This window comes from Dreissena polymorpha, chromosome 1 (assembly GCF_020536995.1).
Source record: "Dreissena polymorpha isolate Duluth1 chromosome 1, UMN_Dpol_1.0, whole genome shotgun sequence".
NCBI classification, from domain to species: Eukaryota; Metazoa; Mollusca; class Bivalvia; order Myida; family Dreissenidae; genus Dreissena; species Dreissena polymorpha.
Window position 1 is genome coordinate 147,177,215 of NC_068355.1, and position 18,245 is coordinate 147,195,459.

The 18,245-nt window shown below is 39.3% G+C and overlaps 1 protein-coding gene across 2 annotated transcripts in view; it reads right to left on the reverse strand.

Moving 5' to 3' along the window:
- Positions 1–18,245, reverse strand: part of LOC127854839 (lactase/phlorizin hydrolase-like) — a 52,837-nt gene that overhangs the window by 28,094 nt on the left and 6,498 nt on the right. For both annotated transcript variants that reach the window (XM_052389903.1, XM_052389912.1), the window contains exons 6-27: positions 17,901–18,110; positions 16,341–16,452; positions 15,548–15,723; positions 12,800–12,930; positions 12,331–12,496; positions 11,917–12,047; positions 11,259–11,379; positions 10,007–10,146; positions 9,233–9,404; positions 8,584–8,826; positions 8,117–8,246; positions 7,559–7,743; positions 6,303–6,469; positions 5,699–5,861; positions 5,285–5,415; positions 4,568–4,739; positions 4,348–4,430; positions 3,826–4,006; positions 3,045–3,284; positions 1,927–2,029; positions 1,133–1,317; positions 134–296 (exon numbers count right to left, since the gene is read on the reverse strand). In XM_052389903.1, the coding sequence (XP_052245863.1) occupies positions 134–296; positions 1,133–1,317; positions 1,927–2,029; positions 3,045–3,284; positions 3,826–4,006; positions 4,348–4,430; positions 4,568–4,739; positions 5,285–5,415; positions 5,699–5,861; positions 6,303–6,469; positions 7,559–7,743; positions 8,117–8,246; positions 8,584–8,826; positions 9,233–9,404; positions 10,007–10,146; positions 11,259–11,379; positions 11,917–12,047; positions 12,331–12,496; positions 12,800–12,930; positions 15,548–15,723; positions 16,341–16,452; positions 17,901–18,110 (3,505 nt within the window). The remainder of the gene's footprint in view (positions 1–133; positions 297–1,132; positions 1,318–1,926; positions 2,030–3,044; positions 3,285–3,825; positions 4,007–4,347; positions 4,431–4,567; positions 4,740–5,284; positions 5,416–5,698; positions 5,862–6,302; positions 6,470–7,558; positions 7,744–8,116; positions 8,247–8,583; positions 8,827–9,232; positions 9,405–10,006; positions 10,147–11,258; positions 11,380–11,916; positions 12,048–12,330; positions 12,497–12,799; positions 12,931–15,547; positions 15,724–16,340; positions 16,453–17,900; positions 18,111–18,245) is intronic.

Here is an 18,245-nt window from a genome sequence, read left to right on the forward strand (position 1 = left end):
TGTATTCAAATTCTAAAATTTAAATTAGCTAAAAATATCATTTCATGAGATCCTCTACTATTAATCCAACGTGCCATTCTAATTAGTGTATTTTTTATTTTTTATTTTATTAATTTGCTAATTAGCGTAATACCTGTAGACCACCGCGGACTCTTTAGGTGTGCGTGTACGGGTGGGGTCGGTGAAGTTAACTGAATATAGCCCGAACTTTTCCGTATATCCGCTGTTCCACTCGAACTCGTCTATCAGTGACCAGGCCGTGTAGCCCTTAACGTTGACCCCGTCTAGGACAGTTGCTGAGGGGGGGGGGGGGTATAACGATGAGAGGTGTTCCATTTATGTGCAAGGTTAAAGGGGCCGTCCAACAGATATCACGTTTTGGTAAATTGAATTGACAAAATAAAAAACAACTTGTTTCAGATTCGCAAATTTTCGTTTTAGTTATGATATTTTTTTAGGAAATAGTAATACTGACCATTTACCATGCTCTTATATATCTATTATATGCATCTTTTGATGATTTGAAAACCTGAAAATTATAAAGCGTCGTGCGACGCGAAACGATTGAATAATTTGGAAAGTTCTGTTGTCGTTTAATTGTGGGATACTACGAGGATTACTTATATAGGTAAAAAAATACATCGGCTCTAAGCATGACATGGATGGTCGAGTGGTCTAGGCGGGAGACTTTTTACTCCAGGACAGTGGTTCGAGCCCTGTTGAGGGTTACTTTTTTTTCCTTTTTTTAAATTGTATTCTTGTTGTTTTTTTACTGGAGATTTTTAGTTTAAATGTTTAAATTTATCAATATAAAGCATTTAATGACAAGCTTCAATACATGCCAAAATCTGCTGGACGGCCCCTTTAAGACACGTAGGACACTATTATCTTTCCATTCTAAATATCAATAAAATGATATTGCGCATTTTGTATTGAATAAGATTTACGTTTTCTTAAGCAAGTCACCGGCCGAAAGGCATTCACTGCCAATGTATCTGATGTGAAATATTTGTGCTAACATTACCAATAAATACGTGCAATTTAATCTTCGTCAAGTGTAATACGCAACGGACGAATAAATATTTCTGCAATATTTTCTAACAGCGAAAACAAAGCTAAGCCTTTCGAAGACCTTTAAGGACCTCGTTGATATTCTCTCGAATGTACTCCACACGTGTTGGGTCATGCGGATGTTGACCGGCGTCCGAGACGCCGTTCGCTGTGACGTAGATGTTGATATCCCCGTACTGACGCTTGATCCAGTTGAGAGACTTTCTTGTGGCCCACGGAACCACTTTCAGCCAGGCTGAGGCCGAGCTGGTTTAGAAATGATGACGTCATTTAAACCTTAGGAGTATCAATCAAACATAGGCCTTATTTTCGCGGGTTATGTGTCATCGCATTATAAACCATCCTGTGCAAGGAAACATTTCTAACCCTATGTCCACTGAGTGCATTGTTTCCGAACTGTTTCTGAGTCACGACACTTCGCGTACAGGCATATTTACATGAAATATAATAGTTACTGCTTGACCACCGCGTGCCTTGTACATAAATTGAAAGCAAGCTTCGAAAACAAAAATAACGCGTTATTAAGGTATATACTTCCTAACAATGTGAAATTTTCAAACTTATTATAAAAACAACAAATAATTTTATACCTATCGTCCATTAATTAAGTTCAGTAAAATAATATAGCTTTTATAAGTTCCTTGTTACACTATAACTCAATCAATGAATGAAAATCAAACGGATGATATTACTTTTATATTTGTTGGTAGATACTAATATCCAGTAATCGGAAGTAAATTGGACACTTCACTCGTAATACCGCAAGGGCAGTTACCGAATTTTGAAACAGGCATATAGTTGTCAAAACAATAGTAAACGGCGAGAAACCTGAATGATTTCTTCAATGAAAATTACCTTGTCCAGTTTGCGTTCTGAGTGCAGGCGAACCCTGTAAGGGAGTCGTCATTTGTGCACACCTTTCCCGTGAAGATGTTGGCGGCGAAAAAGTCAACAGAGCCTGAACGAATCAAATGAGTCGCGTTCTGAGAAAACTGGGCATACTGCTTGTGCGTAAAGTGTCGTCCCAGATTAGCCTGTGCAGTCCGCACAGGCTAATAAGGGACGACACTTTCCGCTTTTATGACATTTATCGTATAAAATGAAGTCTCTTCTTAGCAAAAATCCAATTTAGGCGGAAAGTGTCGTCCCTGATTAGCCTGTGCAGTTCGCAATCTGGGACGACACTTTACGCACATGCATTATGCCCAGTTTTCTCAGAACACGACTTAAATGATAACGAGTGTTATTGTCAACAAGAAACTCTCGTCAAAAAAGCGCGAAACATCGCATCTCGTCATGCTAGCCGCTTCTCCTACGTTATTTTAAAATCCATTATCATTTTAGACAAATGGATACATTGGACCAAAACGGATGCGACCGCCGGCGAAAGTTCAAACGATAGTATAACGGACCTTTATAGTAAATGATCCGATATCTTGATTTTACAATTACACAACAAGCTCTTCGTGTTATACCATAAACTGCATGTACAGTAGCAGAACATTCAGCAAAACGTTTTCGCCCTCCCCCTTCATCGGTACCTTACTCATGACCCTAAGTTCCTTTGATAGTTGGTTTAAGTTGATACACGCTTGGATCAATCGACAAGAAAACACTGTTTGCAAACAATGCCCGCTCATATTGATCATACAACACACATACGCAACGCACTATATGCTTATTGTTAAACGATTGTGGAACACCGAAATCAGACTTTTTTAAATTATATACTAAAACTAATTGGTGTCACGAACCAAAACAGAACTCATCTCGTTAAATATGTATATACTCAATAATATGGAAGGGAATTGTTTTGCGTCAGTATCATAATAGAACATTGGTTCAAGCATGTATCAACTTAAACTAGCCAACCTATGTGGCATGGGGTGGGTGGGGTGGTGATTAGGGGTATGGTCCCGACGGTGACCGGGGGTTGTATAAACAATACGAAAATATGGACGCGTTGAAATTACCATTTAATGAATCTTTCTCCTCCTGATTAAACTCGGGCAGCATGGACCTCGCCTCGCCCATCGCGATGCTCCTGTCGGCGATCATGTTCTTGAGACTCTGCGAGTAGTCGCCCCTAAGCACCGGGGATGCGAACCAACCGACCGTCGCTTCCATCGCCCTTTCGGCCGCCTCCCAGTCCGAAGGCCGGAACTCGTCCTGAGGCTCGTGCCAGTCCGCGTTCAGCGCCAGGCCTATGCGACCTACAGCGCCGAATAATAACGTCTGATATAACCTTACAATACAAACAACAATATTTATAGAAACAAAAAATGTTTGCTATCTTAACCGTACATTATTTTATCGTTAAATATATCATACAAACGATAAAAAATTTGCGAAAATAAATGTTGTACATTTTGCTATAGTTTAAAACTTTACCGTTAATATGTTTCTTGAAAAAATGACTATATAATTTAACTTTTGACTCAATATTTTGTACCGTTTTGCGCCACAGGTTGAAGTAACGTACCCAGGATAGTATTTTTCATATATATATTTTTAGGAGCCCAATATATTCAAATTAATATATAAAATCATGTTTAATGAGAAAAAATTGACAAAGAGCCATGACAAAAAATCCCCACCCTCTGATATTGGAATTATGATTCCAATATCAGAGGGTGGGGATTTTTTTTTTCATTGCTCTTTGTCATTTTTTTTCTCATTTAACATGATTTTATATATTTATTTGAATATACTGGGCTCCAAAAAAAAATACTATCCAGGGTACGTTACTTCCACCTGTGTTTTGCGCGTCCCAATAGTTATCTGTGTATAATTGGTACACGCGCGCGTGCGCAATCAGGAGGTTATGTGCCCGCATGAAGGTGTCGGCTGTTGATCTCCCGCCGGACAGGTACCCGGAGAGCGACCCCTGGCTACTCACAAGGGCGGGGTCGTTAATAGTGATCCACATGTTCACCTGCGGAAAGCGTTTAGTAAAATATTGAAAACGCACGGCAGTTCGATTTTGTCTGTAAACATAGGAATATTTCCATGTTGCTTTGTTTTTGGTACATTCTTGATTTTAAAGGCTTAGAAATGTAACATGTCTAACTGATTTTTTTTATTTGCTCTATGCTTCATATACATTTTTTATCTTCAGTACTTGCCATAATCTTTAGCGCTTGTAAAAGCAATTTTGATTTACAAATTGACTCGCTTTAATTACCACTTACTATTTGTGTAAATGCAAAATGTCACAAAAGCAACATTTGAAAACAATTATGAATATAAATTTTGATGCGATAAAGAATACACCACCTCGTTTCCGAATTGCCAGAAACACTCGTTGGCATATTGAATGAAAGCATCGATTGTTGAAGTATTCATCCACCCACCTTCATCTAAAAGAAAAAAAGCCAAACATGACCGCTTCGCAAAAGCAGTTAGAGATGCACATGACTGTTTTATCAGTCAAACCAAAATTGACAATATTACATGTCGTTGCTACAAAATATTTCAATACGATAATCCTCGTTACCATGGAGCGCTTGCGGGAGGTCAAGGTGGTACAAGGTCACGATGGGTTTGATGTTCCACACTCTTAGCTCGGCGATCAGCCTCTTGTAATAATTCACGCCTTCTTGGTTGACAGAACCTCGACCTTTAGGAAATATCCGTGACCAGGCGATAGAAAACCTGTATGACGTTACCTGTAACCATGGAAAGTGAAACTAACATTAAAAGTAATATTTAACACTAACAGCGAAAATAATGTTTGTACACCATGAACATGCTTGCAAATAGCGTATAGGATGTAATTTAGGAGATTCATCACCTATGTATTTTAATGATGCAAAGGTAAAGGCATGGGTTTATAGTCTGATATGATACTAAACTCATTTTATCCCCGATCACTGCGATATAAGTCATCCGTTTACATTCGGCGCTGTATGCAGCCACGGCACATAAGCCTTTCCCGCACAGGTACTCATTTATACACCTTGGTGGAGAGGAGCAAGTGTTGGGTTTTACTCACAAACAACGTTCGATCTGGGCGGGATTTGAAACTAAGGACCTTCCGATTCCTAGAATCGTCCACAACCAATATCCATTGTATCTAAATACTAATATTAAACGTAGAACACATTCATTTTGAGCTTTATGTTGATTGTGTGACTGATGTGAATCAGATCACGATTTATTGAACAATATACCCGTATACGGTTTGAACATGAATACGAAACTACACGTATACCCCGAGATGCCTAAGGAGTTGCACATCCTCCTTGTAGCGTTGGTAGCTGTCCGCCGCCATGCTTGGGCTGCCCCCGCCGTTGATGTTGCCTAGCTGAGCGGCAAATCGGTCCCATACACTCTCCCCCTTTCCTGAGGTAAATACATCGTGAAACATTGAGCAGTCAGGTCATGTTCTTGTCGAACAATTCAAATTCATTGTAAGTATTAACTTTGTCTCTGAAAATCCTAACGTAAAATGAGATTTATTTTCTTGTGCTAAGAAGTTTCTTCAACACAGAACTTATATATGTCTACTGCTAAACTACATGACTCATGACTTATCAATATATATTCCATTTTACGGAAGGGTTTTATTGATAGATCCTGTTCAATAAATATATTCAAGATCTCAAAGAAAATGTACTGCACGCACTTCCCTCGCTGGCTGCCCCTTCAATCTGATACGCGGAGGTTCCTGCGCTCCACTCGAAGTCCGCCGGGAATTGGCCGTACAGGAACTTGCCCACGTAGTCCGGGGCGGTACCGCGCCCTCCTCGGGCGTTGTAGCCGGGCTTGAACCCGTTCTCCTCCACCAGCTGATGCATATAACACGCATAAATATGTGCGCATATTTGGTTGAAACATATATACCATATGTAAGCTTGAAATTTTACGTTCCCTTAAGGTACTTTCGATTCCGGCCTAAAAGCGTCGCTTATTTGCAAATTTCACCTTTTCAAAGCGTTATAAAATTATTTCTCCAAAATATTTGCGTAGACTTTTTAAACGAACGAGCAATACAAGTGCAGCTACAAATTTGATACTGAAAACACCAACATTTGATACTGAAAACACCAACATATCTTTTGAACAATCCGGTTTCAGTGAAATTTTGCTTTGATTAATAAATATTTATCACTCACATATGGCAAGCTTTACACACACGTTAAGATAAAGTCGTGTTGTATATCTAATAATATGAAATTATTTATAAAATTGCAAAAGAGTCATTTGCGTCGACGTCCATATTCACGTGCCTGTGTGTACCAGTAGGCTGATCCTTTGGGAACACGCGTCCTGGTGGGATCACTGAAATTTACAAAGTGGAGCCCGAACCTCTCCGAATACCCGGTCCCCCATTCAAAGTTGTCCATCAGTGACCACGCCGTATATCCTTTCACGTTACAGCCATCGAGCCGTACAGCTTTTAATAAAATAAATTGTAGACTGTTTCCGTACCAAATATCATGGTGACAACAGCTAATTGAACATAATGCATACATTTGCATGATACATACGGAATATTACGCTAGTCAATTGTTCCATGTGTTTGTATCAGTCGAGTGGCTTGTGTGACGACGTATCTCACGAGAGGCGGAACCTCGAGTATGATACGAAATAGCGCAAGCCACGAGACTGATACAAACACTTGTAACAATTGACTTGCGTAAAATTCCTTTTATTATTTACAACTTTGAATCATTTAAGTTACAAAAAAATGAGTTTAAGCGTTCAAAACTAACCAAGAATGCTCTTATAATTTTTTGCATTCAAAGTGACGTCATTAAAAGTAGTCCGGCTAGTAATGGTAATACGGAATTGGAAAACTAGCGCGTAATACGGGAATAATTTCTGTGCAGTTGTATTTTACCGATTGATACAACTTGTATTTTTTTGGGATCATAAAGCAGATACATATAATATTGAATTCAACAACGTATTACATTGGAGCTGCGCTCCGTGTAAACACGGCTTAATTCATTAGTGTGAAATGTCGTCGCAGACCGGTAGAGCTAATCAGGACTGTGTGCTTGGGCTTGATTTCATTAAGCGAGGATTTCCTTCAAAGATAAAACTTTCATGTGGAAATTGTCGTTCTGCGGACTGCAGTTTGGGTACACTCTACACTCATACATTGATCCCGGATTCCCCAAAGCGCGGCTTATATATGAGCCATGCTCTGTGAAAAGGGGGTTTAATGCATGTGTGTAAAGTGTCGCCCCCATATTAGTCTATGCAGTCCGCACAGGCTAATTAGGGACGTAACTTTCCGCCTATATGATATTTTCTGTGAAAAGAAAGCCTCTTTTTAGCAAAAATCCAGATTTTTGCGGAAAGTGTCGTCCCTTATTAGCCTATGCGAACTGCACAGGCTAATCTGGGACGACACTTTACGCACATGTATTAAACCCCCTTTTCACAGACCGCGGCTCATATTCAATCGATACACAGATGTACTGTATTAAAATACGTTTACATGTTTCGCAATCATAGAAACTAAATCTCCACATACCTTTCAGCATTTCGTTGATGTACGTCCGATAGTAGTGTATGCGATGATAGTCTCTCAGCGTTCCGTTCCGGTCGGATACGCCATTCTCCGTTACGTATACGGGCACGTTGTTATATTCCTTCTTCAGCCAGTTGAGAATCTTACGTAGGCCAAACGGAGTCACCCGAAGCCAACTTGAACCAGATCTGGAAAGATGAATAGATTGTATTAAATAACACATGTACCGACGCAAACCGAACCGTTTATGCTGTATGGCTTAAAGAGCGCAGTTTGATGGTTACAAAGAGTCGGCCGACCCCGACGTTGCTAATATAATGTATTTTGAACAGCGGATTTAACGAAATTACTATATTAGTTTTCATCACTGTAAAGTATTTCAATGTAAGTCTGCGATCAGACGGAATTCATGCTAGGAATGTTATTTTTTACGAGCTTGTCATGTTTTACACAAATAATGAATAAACAAGAAACGAAATCGGCTGAGCAAACAGAATAGACTGGCATTTCTTCAAATCACTGTTTTGTCTTTATCAGCAATTAATCTCAAAATGTAGTTACCCAATCCAATCCTGGGTGCCGGCTCCTTTAATATCTTTGTCGCCGTCGTAACTTCCCTCCCTGTCAGTCTTCTTGTCGGAAGTTATGACACTCGAAGTGTAGAAATTCAGTCCGAGAAAGTCAAATGTACCTGTTACAAATGGTTTCTATTGCATTCTTTTAATTATAACTCTTTTTACGACACGCTTCAATAATTTGTATTTTTCAGGACTAGATGGATGTTAAAACTTGTTGTTAATGAGTTAATATTTTCTTGACTATTTAAACTATACATTTTACGATAAGATATGTTTGCGTATCGAGTTTGAATTTAAAAAAGAGAGACGACAATACAACAAACATTGCCAGTGTGTATATATGGATAACACATATGAATAAGTTATGTATGGGTCTATTTCTATTATGTATTAGTCACAATTAGTATGTTATTTTTTCAAACAGAGCGTCATACAAATGTAAACAGTTACCGTTAATATATTCCTTTTCCTGTTGTGTAAACTCCGGCAGCCTCGATTTCTGTCGTCCCTGTAGTTGGCTCTTCTCTGCCACGTTCGCCTTCATCACCTCGGGGTAGTCGCCATTCACGTAAATGGGGTGGGCGAACCATCCCAGGTTGAAGTTGATGTCTCGGTCCGAGGCTTCCAGGTCACTGGGGTTGTACATGTCGTAGGGCTCAGACCAACCCACGTTCAATGTGATACCCACTTTACCTGGGAGAGAAGCAATGACATATACTCTAGAGTTCTCTTAAAAATACCAACGCCATCCTCCGCGAGGGAATGGAAGCATATTCATTTCAATGCTTCAGATGGCCTTTTGTTTAACTTTGGTATGATGTTTTGACTCTCATGCAAACAATGTTTAAAGTTGCTCATGCAATTTTCTATGATAATAAAAATTTGGATTACAAAAAATTCCGTGCAGCGTTGATTTATGGATTTTGTTGTCGGTAATGAAAAGCATGCTAGGTAAACCAGATGCTTTTATACGGAAAGTCAGCACAGGTCAATTTAAAATATAGGATTTATATTCTAGTATTCCATGAACTGTTATATGTATAAAGCTATTTACGCAGACAAAAACTCTCAAATAATTCACTCGGAAACAAACACATACCATTTTGTTTCCTCGGGAACACGTGATAAGCCTTAGCGTGTGCCTTGATAATGTTGTGTGCTGCTACGTAGACGTCGATCCCCGGGGAGTAGTGCCCGGGCGGGAAGGCCGCCACCCCGTACCCAAGGTATGCAACGATCCACGGCTCATTGAACGTGATCCAGAACTTCACCTAGAGGTAGTGTGGACAAAACTAGTTTAACTCATTTATGCCTAGTGGACTCTCCCACCCTTCTTAATTGGATCAATTTATTTCCAATATTAGGGATGTCTGGTATATTTATTTATATTTTTATAATATTTCTTACAAAAATCCTTTCAGCAAACAGCGCAGACCCTGATGAGACGCCGCATCATGCGGCGTCTCATCAGGATCTGCGCTGTTTGCCAAGGCCTTTTTTCTAGACGCTAGGCATAAATGGATTTAAATGGACTGCCGATACAGTGGAAACAAGCGCTATTACCATTGAAATATGGCCTTTCTATGTATTGTGTCATAATTGATGTAAGTTTTTATGAAATGGTCGCATGAAGATCTTATGTTGCAATTATTAAATAAACATGTCATCGTTATTATATGAATCACGATATAAATTTTAACTCCAGATGAATTTGATGAATTGCGTTTTTACTATGCCAACCTCTAGAATTTAAAACTTATACAAAATACAACAGTTTAATGTGATATTATTTGTACTGCGTAGGTCACAATAAACCAGTGTATGATTTGCATTGAATGTTAATACAGTTATGATATGCTATTTGTGATCTTACTCTGTCTCCGAAGCGGTCAAAGCAGAGCTTGGCATAATTCTTGAAGTGTTCGGTGACGGTTTCATTGAGCCATCCCCCGTACGTGTTCTGGAGGTACTGTGGCAGGTCCCAGTGGTACAGTGTGATCATAGGCTGGATTCCTGTGGCAGATAGTGGGTATCGTTTGTACTTTGAGTATACACCGTCCATAATAAAATGTATATTTGTGAACTTTATAAGGTATCCGTTTGCAAAATGTATCTATTGGCTTTATACGATATTCGTTACAAAATAAAATTATATACTGTAACATTTCAAACAATACATAGTTTTGAAAACACTCTGGCTTTATTTTTCAAACGCATGATTTATATCCATAAATATCGTATAACACTTTGTAGATCCATTATATTTACAAGGCTGAACTTTAAACTGTATATATGTAGCTGATTAATGATATTGCGTCGTGCGAAAATGGGTATTATGCTACAATAGACGTCGTGAATGGAGCAAGCCTGTCCGGTAATAAGACTACAGAACATTGTGTGAATTTATAGCGAACATCGTAGCTCCTGGCCAGACATAGCGGACATCGTAGCTCCTGGCCAGACTATGCGCAGGCTAATATGCAGCAGCGAGAGCCGCATACTTTTACGACATTTTTTGCATTATGCGTGTCGATAGCCTCTGCCACTTTTTACTATGCTTAGTATTGCATTATGTTCTGAATTAGAAACACGTTACGGTATTTACTAGACCATACATATCATTACATAAAGACAATACACATAATTTACACAATGTGTTGTGATTTTCTTTGAGTTTAAAAGGCCTAGTTTAAAAAAGTGTCAGTATTCGTCCACAATAAAAACTCAAACATGCCAATTTTTTTCTGACAAAGAAATAGCCAATGACACATTTTCTCTGCATTTGTTGTAAGGTAAAGATCATCAACACCATGGTACCATAAACAGGTGATTATACACAAGGGGCTAACACTATAAAAAACATAGTGAGCTGGGTCAAATTGAGAAGAGTTAACCCATTTATGTCTAGCGTCTAGAAAAAAGACCTTGGCAAACAGCGTATACCCAGATGAGACGCCGCATGATGCGGCGTCTCATCTGAGTCTGCGCTGTTTGCTCAAAGGAATTTCTGTAAGAAATAATCTTGATATAAAAATAAATATACTAGACATCCCTAATTTTGGAGATAAATTGATCCAATTTAGAAGGATGGGAGAGTCCACTAGGCATAAATGGGTAAAGCAAACCTTTGTCAAGGAGAGCATTGATCAGCTGGTTGTAATACGCGATTCCCGCCTCGTTGATGTTGCGGTCTGTACCGTCTGGCATGAGCCGGGTCCAAGCGATGGAAAAGCGATAGTACTTCGTCTACAAAGCCGGGATCAAAGACTTCGGTTCATAAAGTTTGTTACTATTTTCTTGAAATTCATACATGATGCAGGTAATGCATTTTAATAAGACGTTTATGAACAAATGAAAACATATTAACACATTGCGATTGCCTTGAATAGCCATATCTTAGTTTCGAAAACAGAATATACATGTACTTGAATTTTCTATTTAGTTCGTCCGTAACAAGTAGCGATTTTGATATGTCCATACTTAAGCCCAATATAATATGATTAATTTTATAAAACGCAAACAACAGCAAATTAACACATTTATGCCTAGCATCTAGAAAAAATGCCTTGGCAAACAGCGTAGACCCAGATAAGACGCAGCATGATGCGGCGTCTCATCAGGGTCTGTGCTGTTTGCTTACATGAATTTCTGTAAGAAATATTCTAAATATAGAAATAAATATACTTGACATCCCTAATTTTGGAAATAAATTGATCAAATTTAGAAGGATGGGAGAGTCCACTAGGCATAAATGGGTTAAACAACTTTCGCTCAGCCGCTTACGCCGAGATCTGCTATGATCTTCACATCCTCCATGTACTTGTGGTAGCTGTCGCAGGCCACGTTACCGTTGTCACTGTTAAACACCCGGCCCGGGATCTGTGAGTGCGTGTCCCAGATACTTGGGCCCTTACCTGCACGGGGGAAACGGCAGTTACCATGAATATATTTAGTTATTTATAATGCATATTGGTTTACATGTATTATTATTATTAAAATGACAGGCACACGTATTGTTTCAACAATAGGATTTTGCATTCGCATGAGTCAGGAGGCCATGCATGATTAATTTATTCTGGTATTTTTACTCGTAGTATTACAGTTTTATGAATTTCGCTTCCAGTCATGATTATGCGAAACGTTTGAACAAACCGACATTTACGGTTTACTCAAAAACACAATTCTAACGCGTTTTACCGTCTTCGTTCCATCCGCCCTCGACCTGATAGGCGGAAGTTGCCGAGCTCCAGGCGAAGTCTTTCGGGAAATCATCATAGTAGATTCCGTCTTCGTGTAGAATGCGGCCACTCGGAAATCCTCCGGGCCCACAGTAGCCGCGCTCGAACCCGTTATCAGCTATAACCTGAACATACTTACTGAATTGCAAAAATTGCATAGCTTTTCTCAAAATGTTTTAACATAAAATTAAAAAGAGAGCAATTTCTCATAATAATGGTATCGAACGCCTTTGAATAAAAGATTTATAGTTTGCTAAATCGTTAATTTCGCCGTTTAGTTACTTACGAAATATATAAAGCAAATTTGAACAGAACACGTTCATACATATATTTAATTTAGTATGCATTTATGATGCCGGCATGAGTAAAATGAAACTGAAAAGTAAACGACAGTTATGAAAATGTCCACACTGTAAACGAGACGATACCTGGTTGTACCAAACAGCAGACGACTTTTTCAGACGCAGGTTGTTGTTGTTCTGATAGATACCGAGTCTGGGGGATGTTAAATCTCGGACAAAGTAGCCCTTTATGGTAGTGATGCCATCTATTTTGATGCCTATAACCACATTTGGATTGAAAAAAGGTAAAAGTATTTAAATAGTTTTATACAAATTCTTTGAGCGGGAAACAAAATATTTAAATCATTAACAGTGTGGTATAAGGTAAGATTATACTTAATCCTTGGCTATAGGATCTTATTATAAAACCGAATGCGATTCGAGCAAGTATATTTCATCTTGTGCTTCAAAATGTCCTTCGATTGTTTTTTTTTTGTTTTTTTTATGAATACATTTTCTACCGTCTCTCATAATGGTGGACAAAGCATTTTAGTTTTTGAGCACAAAAGAGTTGTAAATTTGACCGTCTTGCAACAACTTTGGACAGTTTTTCTTTGTCATACCGATATGCACATGCGCACACTATGATGTATTCGTGACTTAAGGGCAATAAATTGCAGACGCAACGTTCATTAATACCCGTCATAAGACGTCCCCGTCCGTCCTTTGAGGCGCTAAATTGCTTTCGATATTATATTAAAGTGTGCACTTAAGCTGGGTTCCCACTGCCGATCAGATCAACTAGATCAAGCCCGACCAAGCGGTCGGATACTGGTCTGGTTCGGTCGGCATGAGTGGTCGGGGGCGGTAGGGTAGGTCGGCATTGTTCGGGCTGCCTACCCGATATTTTTTGACATGTCAAAAAATTTCGAGTAGCGGTCGAGTAGGAAATGGATCGAGAAGCGCTCGGTAAGTGTTCGTGTATTAGTCGAGTAGAAGATCGAGTTGATCGTGAAGCAATCGTGTGGCGATCGGATTGACATCTTTTACACGATCTGTACCCGATCCGCTCGACCTCTACCCGAGTTATTTTAGATCGCTACACGATCCACTCGAGCTCTATTCGATTTGATGTACAGATTTACTAGACTGCTACCCGACGGCTACTCGACCGTACACGATCACTTCCCGATTGCTATTCGACCATACACGAGCTATGTACCCGATCCGCTCGACCTCTACCCGAGTTATTTTAGATCGCTTTGTACGACTGTTGTACGACCATCACGATCTGGTCGTGTGAAGATCTGGTGGCGATCGAGCTGAGGTCTACTTGTTCGAGCTGAGATCGTATAGGGCTCGCGTATAGGTCGAGATGATCGAGCGGAAATCGGAAAGATGGTTGAGTGGACGTCGTGAATGAGTCGTGTGGGGGTCGTGTGTTATCGACAAGAGGTCGAGAAGAAGTCATGTATACCCTTTTTAGTCGAGCTTGGTCGGGGTTGATCGGGAAATTTTGGTAATCGGGATGATCGAGTTGATCGGATCGGCAGTGGGAACCCACCTTTAACGGTGCTCACGTTCTTACGATATTATATTCAAATGTGTGCTTTAATGTTGCTCACGTCCATACGATATAATATGCAATTGTACACTGAAAGGCACGCACGTGCTCACGATATTATATGCAAGTGCGCGCTTAAAACAAACCACGTGCTTTCGATATTGCATTCAACTGTGCACTCTAAGGCGCTCATGGGCTAACGATATAATATTCAAGTGTGCACTTATATGCGCTCACGTGCTTACGATATTGGAGTGTGCACTTAAAGTCGCTCAAGTGCTTACGATAGTATATTCAAGTGTGCACTTAAAGGCGCTCGCGTGATTACGATAGTATATTCATGTGTGCGCTAATATGAGCTCACGTGCTTACGATATAAATTAAAGTGTTCGCTCAAAAGCACCCGCGTCCTTGCGATATTATATTCAAGTTTGCACTGTAATGCGCTTACTTGCGAACATTATGAAATCAAATGCGCCCAAACAATATGTTTGTCAACATGCGCATACATATATTCTATACCAATTAACAGTTTTACATGAAACTTAATATTGTCATGAACGAGGTCATTTGTGACGGGTAAAACTACCGCAGTGGTGGATGAGAAAACAACTCTCGCGGATGGCATTGTACGGCGATATTTTAAGATGATGATAACTGGCGGTACGAAACCAATAACGCGACAGTAAAATGATGCTTATCCGACCGTCTACGTCATAGTTTTGTCGCATGATCTTCATAACACTGTCTTCGCGTTATCATTGGGTCTGATTATAAAAAGTACATTTTTCATCGTATTTTTGTTTCCTTTTTCTTATTTCATACTGTACGCTTAGTATAGTTTAATGCTAAATATATGCTCTTTCAAACATGGCTATTTAAAGTTAGTTTATGTTTCTTCTACGAACATACATTTCCCTGAATGATATTAAAAGCTGAAAACAGGATTTAGGCATTTAAACTTTTCGTTCTAGATAAAGCCCCTGAAGGCAAATAGTGTCAGAAAACAGAGTTAGGGCATTTAAATTATGAGAACAACCTAAAACCATATTTAAAAAGTATCTTCCATCTTAAATGTTGCAGACACAAACATCATATAAGGATAAAAAAAACACATACCTGCGTTTGTTGTATTACATGTAATACAATTCCATTAAAGAAAAAAATACTCTTTAGAAAAAGGCGATAATAGTGAGAAATACAAATTGTATGCATTTGACACTTACAAGTATAAGCCTTACAAAAACTCGAAGATATTTCGTTCTTTCTCTGAACAATACGAAAAAAACGTCACAAAAGACAATTCAAGTATCAATCATATATACTTGCACCTTTCAATACTTGGTTGGCGTGCTCCCGCAGCCATTCTACCCTAAACGGGTCTCTGACGTCATCGGTCTCCGTGGTAACGCCTCCGTCGCTAACGTAAAGCTGAGTGCTGGGATATTTGGACGCAAAGCTGACTAGAAGTTGCCTCAAGCCTTCTGGCTCAAACATGGTCATGTTTCTTAAACGGACATTTATATATCGTTGTTGCTACGTGCATAACATATTAACAGGTTTACAATATTTCGAACGTGAAAGTAAACTGCCCATCTAATGCTTTAGGTCGAACATTATTTTTCTTTCATGCCGAATGCATAACGATCAACAACATTTAACCCATTTATGCCTAGCGTCTAGAAAAAAGGCATTGGCAAACAGCGTAGACCCAGATGAGACGCCGCATGATGCGACGTCTCATCAGGGTCTGCGCTGTTTGCTTAAAGGAATTTCTGTTAGAAACATTCTAAATATAGAAATATATATATTACTACACATCCCTAATTTTGGAAATACATTGATCCAATTTTGAAGGATGGGAGAGTCCACTAGGCTTAAATGGGTTAAACACCGCTTTTATGTGTTCCTCCTGCTTCAAAAAGTAATGCATAATAAACCCTCTTCATAAACATTTCTTAAGAATTTCATTTGAATATATCTAACAAACGTTCTGGTAAGAAATTTTTCTAACTTGAGAAAACCTGCGATACTAACAATATTTAACAGTTCCACAAACGTGTACTTTACAACAAAATCTTATTGACTTCGGGATAACATGGTTCATAACATGTATCCACCAACCTCATAGTAGATATATCCCGCGTCAACATGAACCCGGAATCATTACCACGAGCCGTGTCCAATTCTACCACGTATGTCCCGTTGTAGCGTATAGCCACAAAATCGGCTGACTCTGGCAAAAGATTTACACAATTACACCTTTTGTCAAATTGATAATAATGATACTCGTTATCATTTATAAGAACAAACAATACAATGCGTAAAAGATCAAGTTTATATGAGCGGTGATGTGTATACGTGAACGAGTACAACATACAAGTAAACACCAACATTTCAAAGTAATTTAAATAATAACGACTCTGATTTTTGCGTGTGGATCACTTAGGTTTAAAAAAGCCCAACGATCTTAGGCCAAAAAATATGTCCGTTTCGGGTCGCCCGACCGTGTCTCCCGAATCGGCGTCGACCCTCAACTTTGTATTGGGGTCGCCCCAAAAAATAAAATATTGTATATATAAATATATCGTCGCTGTCGCAGGTTCGTGTATGTGGGAGAGACCGGCGGAACTCTGTACCAGCGACATCTATTGAATCTGTCGCGTATTCGCACACAACACAGTGACCCGGTAGCTGAACATTTCTACACCGACGGACATTCCATGGACGATTTCCAAATAATGGGACTCGAAAAACTCAGCTGGTCGGACGAGTATCGCAAAACTATGGAGCAATTGTGGAAGTAAAAACTAAGGACATACCGACCATATGGCATCAACGTGCGAGAATAAACGTTAATAAAAGGGCGCGTAAACAACGTTGACGCCGGAAATGCACGACGTCATTTCCGTTCAAAATAAAACATCTGAAAATAAAAAATGGCCGCTGATGAAGACCGTGACCGTACATTTTCTTTTATATAAGATGTAATATCAAGCAAACAAAGCATATATATCATAGGCGGTTCCAGGGGGGGGGGGCGGACGCGGCGTACGCCCGCCCCCCCCCCCTTAAATAGCCAAAGTAAAGTCAATTCGTTTGATGTTTCACACTTAACTAGATCTAAATCACCTATTTAAACTCATTTTTCTTCTTTTTCGTACACAACATTTCCCACTAATCACAGACAATCGCTACATGTTGAAACTTTAAGACTCTCTTTCGCCCGGTTTTTCAAGTCGAACTTTGCGATTCTGATATTTCCCTCTTTTTGCACATTTATTCTCTTTTCGCTGCATTTAAACGTTTAAACTATGCACCAGAAATCCTGGATCCGCCCCTGTATATATACATGTATTTCTTATTGTAAGCTTTAGTAGCCTTCCATTGTAGTACCCGAAAAAAATCCCTACCTACCGACCCTGTTTTTTCCCAAGGAGACCAGTAACGGACCTTTTTTTTATTTGGCCTTATTTTAAGGATATTTTTTCCTCATTCCAAACTATATGCGTTTCCCTGCAGATCGAGCCTTGAAGTCTTTCAACGCAATTTTAAGCATATCTTTGCTGAGAATACTAATTAAACATTATGCATGTATATGCAAATGTAACATTCGTCAAATGATATGAGGCGGTGTCGTCCGTATACTCTACATAACGCTTACGGGTAAAGCAAACTACTTACGATTTAGATTAAGTTTATCAGTATCTGTGAAGTTCTGTATCGTGGCAACGCGTCGTCTTACTTCCTGCGGGTAATCTCCAGACCCGAGTATGGGCCCCACCACCAAACCAGTGTCGAACATCCGGGCTCTCTCAATGGCCAAGGATTCTTCAGACTTCGCCATGTTCTTGGCTTTGAAATTCCGGGCCTTTATTTCTAGCCCGGCAGTACCTTAGGCAATTAATAAAAAACGTGCATATAGTAGCTATTGATCAACCGAACGATTTTTGTATAATATATGATTTATACAATTAAAGTTATTATCTATTTTGACATATTATTTTACATCTATTAGCACTTATATTA